Below are 13,312 nucleotides of genomic sequence, written 5' to 3'. Positions count from 1 at the left end.
CAAGGGGTAAAAGTGCCAATACCTATTTTGCATTAAGGGCACAATGGAGCTGCTCCCTTATTGAATTTCACAAGTTACTCTGGGGCCAAATAAACCCTGTGAAGGACCTTCAGCTGCATAGCATGCACTCTGTTGCAGATCGAGATCTTTCTTACATTCTCCCAAATGTCCTCCCACATCTCTGACAAAATCTCCATTCCTCACTCTAGCTTTCAGACCCCATGGAGACGCTCAATATCTTTTAAGGCGCCACCTCCCAGTAAATGGTAAAGGGTGCTAACCGGGAGACTGCCTGTAGTCTGAAGCATTCTCCTCTCTATGTCAGACCTATAAGGGTCAATCAGAAGGTGTAGACTTTTTCTGGATAAAGTAATAAAAGAGGCCTCTACTGGGCAATTCGTACTTGCAACGCAACTGATCGAAAGACATCATGACCTCCCCCTCAAATAAATCTCCCAGGCAAGAGACTCCCCTGGATCCCATAACTTAAAACGAGAGTCCATCAACCCTGGCATTCCTACTATAGGAATGAGAAAGGAGGTTTCAGATAAACTGCCTTCACTTTGTTGCATCGCTCTCCAGGCTTTAACCATACTGATGACAATTGGGTTCTGACAATGCTCCATGACTGTCCTCATCTTATCCATAACAGATTCATGGGGGCACTTCGCCTGGAAGGCCTCACTATCCAGCCATATTGACCTCGGGCCCTCACACATCCAATCATTCACAAAAGGATAGAAGAGGGCTTATTTGATACCTGAATATCTGGAAAGTCTACCCCCCCCGCATTCCCTGTGGAAGCTGCAATTTGGCAAGTGACGCCAAATAAAAGAACCAAGCCAACCACTGAGTATCCACAACATTTGCCCATGCAACATCAGAGGGAGCATTCGCATGGGATATAATAAGCGAGGAAGAATGTTCATTTTAATAAGAGATATTCGGCCTCACCAAGATATTGGAAGAACCTTGCAACGCTGAAGATCCTGCCTTATCTTATGGAGCAAGTGCACAAAGTTAGCCTTATATAACTGGTCAAAGGTGGGGGTAATGAAAATGCCTAAATATAGAAAACCTCCCTGGGACACCTGAAAGAGAATCGGATTTCACTTTCAAGATTGGGTATTCCACAAAGACATCCCACAGGCATGGCCCCCGACTTCATAAAATTAATCTTGTATCCCGAAAAAGAGCCAAATTGTATTAAATGAGGCACAGACAGTGTTGAGTTTGATAGGAAAAGGAGAACATCATCTGCATAGAATGTGACCTTATCCACCTCTGAGCCCACCTACTGGGCAACTATATTGGGGTCCCTCCAGATAGCCTCTGCCAACAGCTCAATCACCAACGTGAATAACAGTGGTGAGAGGGGACAGCCTTGTCGGCTGCCTCTACCGAGATTAAAATTGTTAGATCTTATGCCATTAGTACGGACCGCTGCCATAGGATCACTATGTAGCATTTACATCCTCCAGTAAAGACCCCACTGAGACCAAACCCATTCCAGAACATAAAAATAGACATGATGCAAACATTCCACTCTGGTCAAATGCCTTCTCTGCATCAAGGGAGACCACCAAGCCTGGAATCAACCTCTGCTGGCACACCTGGACCATGTTGAGTGCTTTTCTAATGCTAGAGGACCATTGACCCTTAATAAAACCTGTCTGGTTCTTCTTTACAATAGTGGGCAACACGTTCTCCAATCTCAATGCAAGTGTCTTAGATAAATTTAAAAACCCGAGTTTAGCAGCAAGACGGGCCTGTATGAAGCACAGTCCTCTGAGGCCTTCCGTGGGAATGAGGATGAGAGAAATACTAACTTCTCTTGAAGAGGGCAGGAGGCAGTCCTGACTGTACAAATAATTGTACATGTCCAGCATTGGCCCAGCCAACATATTCATCAATTCCTTATAAAAATCACTTGAAAAGCCATCTTGGCCAGGTGCCTTACCACTTTGGAGCTGCCTTACCGCCTCCTGTATCTCCTGCACTGTCAAGGGAGTGTTCCAAAGGGAAGCTTGCTCTGAAGTCTCACCTGGAAGGTCCAAGTTCTTAAAGAAGGACTCCATCTTTGCCAACCTGTCCTCACAGCCCTCCAACCAATACAGCTTGGAGCAAAAATTCCTAAAAGCCATATTAATCTTTTTGGAGTTGCAAGTAAGAGTCCCAGTGCCCTCTCTGATAGATGTGATAGATTGAAAGGAGGTGGAGGTGGAGGTGGAGGCGGTGGCGGGGGGCACTCTTTTTTTCTGGCCAAATATGCCAGATATTTACCTGACCTATATCCATTCTCAAATAACCTTTGTTTTGCGAATGAGATCTCTCTCTTCACTGTTTAAGTGTGGAATTCAGAGCAGCATGGAGAGCTGTGATTCGCTGTAATTTAATCACAGATGGCCTATCAAAGTATGGAATCTCGGCTGTCTTCAACCGAGCTTCGAACAGACGTTGTTGCTCTCCCCTCTGTCGTTTCTGACTAGCTGAATGATTATACCCCTTGAGTAGGCCTTGGCAGTCTCCCAAAGCATCAGTGGGTTACTGGCTGTGCTCGAGTTGATATCCAAGAACACTTTAAACTTCCACGAGAGATATTCAATAAACTTACTATCCTTAAGGAGAAACTGATCCATGCGCCAATGCTGCCAACCTACTTAATTGCCCTGGCCTTGACCTCCAAACACACTGCCGCATGATCAGAAATGGCTATGTTCCCAATTTAACAGGACAGCGCCAAATCCAAACAAGTCGATGGAGCAAGAAACGGATCAATCCTTGTGTAACACTTGTGCGGATTGGAGAAAAAAGTAAAATGCTTCCCAGCCGGGTGAAGATGTCTCCATACATCCACCAATTCCAACTCCTCACGTAAATCCACCAATTATTTAGATTGTGGGAAGGTGCCCTGGAAGCCCTTGACATCCTATCCACTATGGGATCCATGAGGCAGTTAAAGGTTCCCCCTATAATAGTACGGCGTGTTCAAAGGGCAACCTAGAAAGCGCATCCATCAGAAACTTAAGAGGGTGTGCTGGGGGACAGTAAACATTCAGAATACCATATTCCTTACTATGTACTAAAGCTTTGAGAATCACGAACCGCCCGTATTCATCCTTGATTTGATCTAACAGCTGGAACGGGAGATTCTTCTGAACAAGTATAGCCACTAGCCTTCATTTAGTGTTAAAGATGAAAAAAAAACACCCGGTCAAACCCCCACTGCTGCAACTTTAGATGCTCCTTGTCGTCAAGGTGGGTTTTTTGTAACAGAGCGACATCAACTCTCTCTTTTCTAAGACTTGAAAGTACTTCCTTTGTCTTATTCAGTGAGTGACTCCCCTTAATATTCCAAGTGCACCATTTAGAGTCATAGAGATGTACAGCATGGAAACAGACCCTTCAGTCTAACCCATCCATGCCGACCAGATATCCCAACTCAATCTAGTCCCACCTGCCAACACTCGGCCCATGTCCCTCCAAACCCATCCTATTCATATATGCATCCAAATGCCTTTTAAATGTTGTAATTGTACCAGCCTCTACCACTTCCTCTGGCAGCTCATTCCATACACATACCACCTTCTGTGTGAAAAAATTGCCCCTTAGGTCTCTTTTATATCTTTCCCCTCTCACCCTAAAACTATGCCCTCTAGTTCTGGACTCCCCGACCCTAGGGAAAAGACTTTGTCTATTTATCCTATCCATGCCCCTCATAATTTTGTAAACCTCTATAAGGTCACCTCTTTGAACAAACAACTAGCCATAGTCATCTAAAACAACCTGTGAACCCCTGAGAGGATGAAGTCTATTCTTGACACGTTGAGTGGAGATAATTAAAGACTCATTGAGCCTGAAGAACATATCTACCAAAATTACCAAAATAAAACTTTTAAAAACTACACCTACAATAAACCAATACAAAAGACACATAATAGGAGACTTACCTCCTTACACATAGGGGACACTCACACCACCCACAAATACCTCCATGCCTCCTTCTAACTGATACCGCACCTCAAACCCAGGCAAAACAAAAGTTAAAAAATACATAAATCTTCCAACCAAAGGAATTAAAAGTGAGGATTCGACTCATCCCACCCTTACGGTGACCTCCATTATTGCTGGAAAAACTGAACCAAAAATTCCGACATCGCTTCCCAAACCCCAGGAAAGCGAAAAGGGAAGAGAGAAGAAAATAAAAAATTAAAGGGACAAAATAGAACGAATGAAACAACAAAATAAAAGAACCATTATTGTCCATATTGCTTGAGCCAATCAATCTATTTTAAAGTGTCCAAAAAGTTCTTTGCTTTCTCTGATGAATCATAGACATGTACGGACCTTCGGTGGCTGAAATGGCGCACTGCTGGGTACCTTGTGGAGTATTGGATATCCAGATCCCTCAGCCTCTTCTCTACCTTATTAAAGGTTTTCATCTCGTGGATCATGGCTGCAGAGAAGTCCTGAAAAAACATAATCTTCGATCCCTTATAGATCAGGGCCTGTGGATTTTTTCCAAGCGTTCTGGAAGCTCCCAACATGTTTTCCTTGTTTCTATAGGACTGGGTTCGCACTAGTACTAGGTAGAGATGCTGGTCCGACCAGGGCCTGCACATCTCAACCCAGTGAGCTTGGTCAATCCACACCCAGCCTGCCTTGGCTTTCCATCCCAGAAAATGCAGCAGTCATCCCTCAAAAAAACTGGTTGATCCCCTTCTTCTCCCTCCGGCAGCCCAATAACATGAATGCTCTTTCTCCAATCTCGATTCTCAAAGTCGTTGGCTTGCTTCACTAAGGCCTGTACCTACTTTTCCAGAGCCTGAACTCGTCCCGCCGAAGATTCGGGGGTGGTTTCTGATGTTGCGGTCCACTGCTGCCCGAGGTGCTGCATCTCCTGTTCATGCTTTTGCAGCGTGGCCAAGATTGAGCTAAGCAAGGCAGACCTGTTAGATCACCGCCATCTTGAATCCCCTCAAATTTGTGTTTTTTAAGGAAGTGACAAAAGTGATTGAGGAGGATTGACGATGGATGTTGTCTATATGAACTTTAGTAAAGCATTTGACAGATTTCCTTATGGTAGGCAGGCCCAGTAGATTAAGTCATATGGAATCCATGGTGAGTTGGTAAGTTGGATCCAAAGTTGGCTTGGTCACAAAACACAGAGGTTATTTATGGAGGGTATTTTTCTGACTGGAGGTCTATGACCAGTGGTGGGACCTTTAGATGAAGATAGAAGTGGTCTGAATAGTACTTTTATGGAAGGTTGGTGGAGTTGTGGATAGTGAGATCGCTTGTCAAGGGATATAGCAGGATATAAAACAGTTGGGTGGACAAATAGCAAATAGAATTTAATCCTGACAAGCGTGAGAAGATGCACTTTGGGATGTCAAATGCAAGAAAAAGTGTATAGTAAATGGCAGGCATCTTAGGAGCATTGATATACAGAAGGATCTTGGGGTGCAAATCCATAGATCCAGAAAGTGGCACAAGTGGATAAATGGTAAAGGTGCATAGCATGCTTGCCTACATTGGTTGTGTCTATGTGTAAAAATTGAAAAGTCATGTTGCAGCTGAATAAAACCACATTTGGAGTATTGTGTGCAGTTCTGTTTGCCACACTATAGGAAGGGAGCCTTTAGAGAGAGTGCAAAAAGAGATTTACTAGAGTCTTGCTTCGGTTGGAGTGTATTAGCTATATGGAGGGGTTGGACAAAACTTGGATTGTCTTTCCTAGAGTGTCAGGGAGATTGAGGGGTGACCTAGAAGTATAGCAAATTATGAGAGGTGATGATGTTTTGTTCCCTTGGTGGAAATGTCAAATACTAGGGAGCATATGTTTAAGGTAAAGGTGGTTGGGGAGGGGGGGGGGGGGAAAGCAGTTTAAAGGCAATGTGCAAGTAAAGTTTTTTGACAGACAGGGTTTTAGGTGCCTGGAAAGAACTGCCAGAGGAAGTGGTAGGAACATATGTGATAGCTACATTTAAGAGGCATTTAGACAGGCACATGAATAGGCAAAGAAGTGAGGGATACAGACCACATGCAGGCAAATGGGTTTTAGAACAGTCTTATCACTGACTGTGATGATCATGTGTTGTTACTTGGACCAAACAAAAGTTAAGGTGCGTAGTGCAGGACTATCAGATTCACAGAGCCCCTGGGGTCTCGACTATTCAAATAAGTATGGAAAAGCTGAGCATTTTAGGAGTTGAAGGAGATTTGTTTGGCAGGGTTAATTGAGCCTTGAACTTTATTGATTAGTGTACAAATGATTAAGCCTGTTAGGTGGCCAAAGAGCACTCCGCTCATGCCCGAAACGTCGATTCTCCTGCTCCTTGGATGCTGCCTGACCTGCTGCGCTTTTCCAGCAACACATTTCTAGCTGAATAGTATTACAGTCCAGCGGAAGGGTATAATAGAAGAACTAAAACTACTTTCCTAGGCCATCACCATATCAACTAATGCAGTTTAAGGGAATGGCATGAGATATGCTCGCTTGGGACCTTATGGATAACAAAAGCTTATATGTTGAGTATACAGACTTTGGTACAGTACTCTAGCATGTAATTTGGACGACACAAGTAAAAAAGATTAATTTACAAATAGAACGACAAGAACGTGTGGTCACATGGCATGCATGGGCAGGTGGGGAAGTAGAGAACATGATTAAATTCCTGATGGTTGTGCTGATAGAACATGCCAATGGAACAAGGAGGAAGAGAAGTTTGAGTCTCTACGAATGAGGAAGTGTGGGTTTATGATTAGGTAGAGCCCCGCGTTTGTATGATACTCTTTGATGACAACACAAGAATTGTTGTACTGAATCATACCATCTGCTCCTGTAATGCCTGAAATCCATCCATAACAATTCGGCCATAATAACTTCAGCCAGTCCTCTTGAAAAAGCCTTCAAGGTGATCCAAACTTCCACCAAGCATAGTCCCTGAAAGTAGGAATAGGCTATTTGGCCCCTTGAGCCTGACCCACTAAATCAATTCCATAATCCTGTTTTCTCCCTATCCTATTTGATGCCTTTAAAATCTAGAAATTGATCTCTTTCTTGAATATAGTCAGTGATTTGCTCTCTACAACCTCTGTAGTAGAGAATTCCAGAGTCACTGTCTGTTGAATGAATAAATTTTTAATGTTATCTCAATCCTAAATGGCCAAACCTATATTCTGAGACAGTGTCCCCTCTTCTAACCAAAGAAAACATCCTACCTGCATTTTGTCCATTCACCCAGCTAGAATTTTATATGTGTCAGTCAGATCCCCTCTCATTCTTCTAAATTGGCATGAGTGCAGGCCCAGTTCAACCACCTTCTCAAAATACAGCCCTGCCATTCCAAGAATCAGCCAAGTGAACCTTCATTGTACTCCCTCTTTGCAAGTATATACTTTCTTGGTTAGAGAGACCAAAATTGCATGCAGTACTCCAGACGTGGTCTCACCAAGGCCCTAAATAATGCAGTAAGACAGCTCTACCCTATGAACTCCAATCCCCTTACGACAAAGGCAAAAGTAGCCATGTACAAGGTTACTCATATCTTTGTGCATCACACTCCCCAATATATCATTTAAATCAACATACCAAAATGTATAACGTAACATTTAGCCAAATTGTACTATATTTGTCATGTTTTTCCAACTTGTCTAAATTACTTTGAGCCTTGTTGAAACACACAATCCCACTCAGTTTTGTGTCATCAGCAAATGTTGCATTTGGTACCCTTATCCAGGTCAGATAGTGAATATCTGGGCCAAAGTACCAATCCCTGCAGTACCCCACTATTCACTGTCCACACTTTATCAAAATCCTTCTGAAAATACTTTATCTATTTTCCTGGTTACATCCTTAAGCTATTCAGAGTTGAATAAAGGCGATTAGGAACAAAAACAGAAATTGCTGGAAACATTCAGCAGGTCTTACAGCATGTTAATGTTTCGGATCAAATGGTGTGGAAAGAAAGCAGAGTTAACATTTCCAGTGAACCTGCTGAGTTTTTCCAGCAATTTCTGTTTTTGTTCCTAATCACCTTTATTCGATTCAGAATTGCCAGCAATTTGAGTTTTTGTTTCTGATTTCCAGCATCTGCAGTTCTTTGGTCTTTTTTGATAGATGATTAGGACTTCAATAGGAACTGTAAATCAGGAGATCTGAAGCCCAATTAGTATTAATATCTTTATTCCAAATTATTCCAATTTTTTTATACTCCATTAGTGTTAACATTAAGGGTAGTTCGTGTTCTTAAAATAAAATCTTAAAAAATGCATACTGAAGTCTGAATCTGAACCAAGCTCTTCCAGGATATCTAAAACTGTGCTATCTAATCTGATAACGAAGGTAATGGAATTGATTCATATGGTACAGAATATTGAAATCCTGAGTGGTGGTACACAAGTGATTGTTGATTAAATTCTGCTGAGGGCACTGTTGTCATGTGTCCCACAATGTTGCTGCTGATAGAGAATATACTGATCAGATCAAAGCAAAACAGTCAATATTACAGTTGCAATGAAATAGCTTAATTCCTTCTAGATAATAGTATAACTGATTTTATTGGATCCATGAACTTTGTTATTTCTTGATATTACATAGATTTAATTGAATTGACAAAAGATTATAACTTTTTAATAGAGTGGAAGCATCAGAATTACCTACCAGCACATACAGCTGAAAACGGTTGCATTACCTTTTGCACTCTGCATTGTCAAAAATGTACATGCTCAGGTGACATCCCTCTCCTAGCAATAGTTGCTTCATTGTCTACTGTCATTCATGATTGATTGTAACAAAATTGTGGAGTGTTGACCAGTTTATTGTAGAATTGTTCACCTCTGTCTAGAACATATTGTTTTCACTGTTTAGCATGAGATCTGGAGTTGTAGCTTCACCAGCTTAGTACTTCATTTTCAGATATACCTGCTACTTCTCATGGCATGTTGTCAGTCCTTATGATGGGGCTGGCCATCAGTTGAGTACATATGTACTTTCAGGACACTTCCTTTGTGCAGTATGTTCTACAGTCAATCAGATAACACTACTAAAGGTTGCATTCACATTGAGGAAGAGTGACTCAGTGTTGGGAATGTAAATAAAGACAGTTACACAGGTGCATTGACAGAGCTGACCAAAATGAACTGGCAAACTTTGACAGGAATTTCCTTTTGTTTTAAAAAAAGGAAAGAGATCACACAACTTGGTGGTAACAGTGATTCAAAAACTCTGGTACATGAATCATTAAGCATGTTTCACATACACTTTAGTGATGAGGCAGACAACATGAACATTGAAGTTTATTGCAAGGTGAATGGAATATAGATGTAAGGAAGTTTTACGGTGGCTGTACAGGCTGGTGGCAAGATTACATCGAGAGTACAGTGTACAGTTTTGCATATCTGATTTGAAAAAGAACAACCGTCTCAGAAGTAGTTCAGAGAAGACTTGATTGATTTGTTTCTGGGATGAAGAGCTTTTGTTTTAATTAATTCATTCATGGGAGGTCAGCATCGTCTGCAACATCAGCATTTGTTGCTCATACTCAATTGCCCTTGGATTGAATGATTTGACCTGTGATTTCAGTTAAAAATCAATCGCGTTGTTGAGATCATAACCAGATCAATCATGACCTCATCAAATGCAGCAGACTCAAGGAGCTGAATGAGGATTAGAGTGGTGCTGGAAAGTGAGGACTGCAGATGCTGGAGATTAGTGTCAAGATTAGAGTGGTGCTGGAAATGCACAGCAGGTTAGGCAGCATCAGAGGAACAGGAAAATCGCGTTTCGGGTAGGAGCCCTTCATCAAGAATCCCTTCAGGCTCCTGCCTGAAATGTCGATTTTCCTGTTCCGCTGATGCTGCCGAACCTGCTGTGCATTTCCAGCACTGCTCTAAATTTGACACTAATCTCCAGCATCTGCAGTCCTCACTTTCGTCAAGGGGCTGAATGGCCTACTCCTGCTTCTAAGGTCTACACTTTTGTGAAATTTACAAATACCCTTTTAACAGTAAAATGTTCTATTTAAACACAGTTGTACTTTAAAGATGGGTTCAGTAGATGCTACTTTATTTGGCAACTTGATACATGTATAATGCAATGACTCATTTACAAGAACAAAACATATGTGGCTCAAAACATTGCAAATTCTCACTGCAATCTGAAATTGCAGTTAAAACTCTAAAGTTAGAGAAAACATACTTAGGTAAGAGCTCAAATATTCTCATGTTTAATGGATATAAATGGACGTGGCGTTGCTCAATGCTTCACAGAATTCATAAGTATATAAAGCCATAGATTTTCCATAAGACTTTTCTTGAATTTTCATCTCAAAATTGATAAGGGTACAACATCTCTGCAGATTTGCTGCTCCAAACAGATTGTGTGTAGTTCCAACTGAGCCCATCATTCCCAAGTGTCTCTGATATTTTTCTCCCAGCTAATTTGGCATTTTCATTATTTTTTCTCCCAATGAATTTCTTACACATATCTTTGAAAACACAAGGTGTATTTAAATAGCACTTTTCACAACCCCAGGATCCTAAGAAAGGTTTTACTCCTCTCCAGTTCCAACAAAGCAAGACTTTTTGCACAGTGCAATTTCATGTGAACACAACAGAACACAAAGTCAAAGTCAATGTATAGGTGAAAGTTTTGAGTTCTTTAACACATAGCACATAAACATTAAAATAAAGTATTGAGCAATATATACACATGCATAAACCCCTTTATAAAACATATCTTAATCCATTTCATATAAAAACATATAGACTAGATTTACATTTTGTAAATAATGTAGATCTTCAATAGTTTGCAGCTAAATCTGTGACATGACAATTTCTAGTAAACAGTCTTACTTAAACTGTAAAGCATTATATTTGCATGTTAAGCAATGTTCAACTAAGAGACAAAAAATAAAGCTATATTCACATTCTTCAGAGTATAAATACATATGTCAGTGTAACTGTCCTTTACAAGTGTCCATCAAGTACCACAGCTCAAAATTGCTGTTAAACTCTCTCTCTGAAAAGAACAGAATTAAATTTGTCAAAATTGCACAAGTACATTTAGGATCAAAAATCTTATTAGTCGATTTCAGGGTGAAAACACAGTAATATTGTTATTGGGAGTCTGAACATAGACATGCATTTAAAACCTTGGTTGTCATGAGCATAATCAAAGACTGAAGCAACCAATATTATTTAAAAAGGGCTTAAGGAATCTATGAACCATATTTCAATGTACCTCCCTCAGAATTATGCAAATCACTAACTTTTCTTGTACTGCACGAATTGCAATAGTCCATTCACCTTTTCAATTTTAACTTGGGCACAAATCTTTTCAGAGAGACAAAATGAGAAAACATTGTGAATGGAAAAACAAACTGAAATATAAACAGATGGAACAAAGACCAATTATTGGATTTTCATGGCATTTTGTATGAATTTCCCCACTTATTAAAAACTGAGTTGAGATATTAAAGGGAATAAAATTGCCCATTAAGGGAGCTAAGTGTTTGTAACATGTTTTAACATAATGGGATTTTAGTAAAAATATGCAACTTTATGAAATACAAAGTGTTACATTTTGGTTAAACAGTCACATTATAACTGAATAAAGCTGAGCACATAAAGGAAATTCAAATTGAGACTACATATTTGAGTTTTAGCTTTTATAAGTGGAATTTCACTAGACAGGAAACTTTCCATTGCAGTTTCAGCTCTTTTCAAAATGCTACATTGATGAATAAAATAGAATCAAATGTAGCACCGCATTAACCTCAGTCATGTATACCAAAGTTCAAAAAATGACAAATGTGTGATCAATCTTCCATCAAATTTAGCATTAACTTTTCATATGACTGTCTTGGCACAAATGATTAAGGGGCAGTATTTGTTTTCTGATTTACTTAAGTATTTGGACGCCGAGAATATATATTTTTTAAAAGGTTCATTTTATGCTCATTTACTTCCATGTAGTACAAGTTGTAAACCAGCTTACATTGAGGCAATTTTCTATTCAACAGCTTTGATCATCTTTAGCTTTTATGGAGTTGTCACTTAGGCCACTGAAGTGTGTGTTTTCTGCTGGTAACGATGGCCCTGCGATAGACATATTACTGGAAGATCCACTACTGGCTGCATGGCAAAAAAGGCAAGGAAATTCACCTTTAAGCGAATTCACGTTTAAATTAGCTCACCTAAAAGGCAACATTTATTTAATTGTAAGAATACATGGCATGCACTTAAAGCAGCAAGACTGGATATATAATAAATCTATATTAATTGAAAGAACTAAGCCGGTTTGCAAAGTGGCATACTAAGCAAGTGGATCTTGCTGATAAGGCAAGTGAATTAGGATAATTTTTCAAAACAATGTGTTCATTACACAAACAAAACTTTAGCAGCCAGTTTACATTTGTTCTCAAACAGTAAAATTTACTAATCAATTAACTTTACATAAAGATGGCTGAAAATAAAGAAAAATATCAAATGCAACAAAAAGAAGTTATCACATATTAAAATGAAGAACTTAATGTACCTCAAAACTTAATGAGCAAAATGGTGAAAAGGCACTAGTACTGTAAGCAGACCTGGGAACATCATAGGAAAGATATATTGACCTTGGACCAAAGGGTTAAGTTTGAGGAGAGATTATACAAGTTAGGCCTGTTTTGTCTAGAATTTAGAAAGAGAAGGGATGATCTCATTGAAGTCTTTAAGATCTTAACAGGAATAGATAGGGTAGTTGAAGATAAATTATTTCAATTAGTTGAAGATTCTAAATGTAAGTTTGCTCGCTGAGCTGGAAGGTTCTCAAAACTTGCTGAAGATTCTAAAATTAGGAGACATTGTCTAAAAATTACAGCCAGACTGTTCAGAAGAGATGTTAGGAAGCACTCAATCAGAGATGGAAACAGACCCTTCGGTCCAACCGTCCATGCCGACCAGATATCCCAACCAAATCTAGTCCTACCTGCCAGCACCCGGCCCATATCCCTCCAAACCTTCCTATTCATATACCCATCCAAATGCCTCTTAAATGTTGCAATTGTACCAGCCTCCACCACATCCTCTGGCAGCTCATTCCATACACATATCACCCTCTGAGTGAAAAAGTTGCCCCGTAAGTCTCTTTTATATCTTTCCCCTATCACCCTAAACCCATGCCCTCTAGTTCTGGACTCCTAAACCCCAGGGAAAAGACTTTGCCTATTTACCCTATCCATGCCCCTCAATTGTGTAAACCTCTATAAGGTCACCCCTCAGCCTCTGACAGTCCAGGGAAAACAGCCCCAGTCTGTTTAACCTC

General features: G+C 40.3%; 1 protein-coding gene across 1 annotated transcript in view; it reads right to left on the bottom strand.

The window, feature by feature from the left end:
- Positions 1-10,052: 10,052 nt before the first annotated feature.
- The window catches only part of ppip5k2 (diphosphoinositol pentakisphosphate kinase 2), a 159,047-nt gene continuing 155,787 nt past the window's right edge, over positions 10,053-13,312 (bottom strand). The window contains exon 31 of the mRNA XM_072583617.1: positions 10,053-12,138. Coding sequence (XP_072439718.1) covers positions 12,020-12,138 — 119 coding nt within the window. The 3' untranslated portion in view covers positions 10,053-12,019. The remainder of the gene's footprint in view (positions 12,139-13,312) is intronic.

This window comes from Chiloscyllium punctatum, chromosome 2, assembly GCF_047496795.1.
Source record: "Chiloscyllium punctatum isolate Juve2018m chromosome 2, sChiPun1.3, whole genome shotgun sequence".
Classification (NCBI taxonomy): domain Eukaryota; kingdom Metazoa; phylum Chordata; class Chondrichthyes; order Orectolobiformes; family Hemiscylliidae; genus Chiloscyllium; species Chiloscyllium punctatum.
This window is presented reverse-complemented; position numbering and strand designations above follow the sequence as displayed.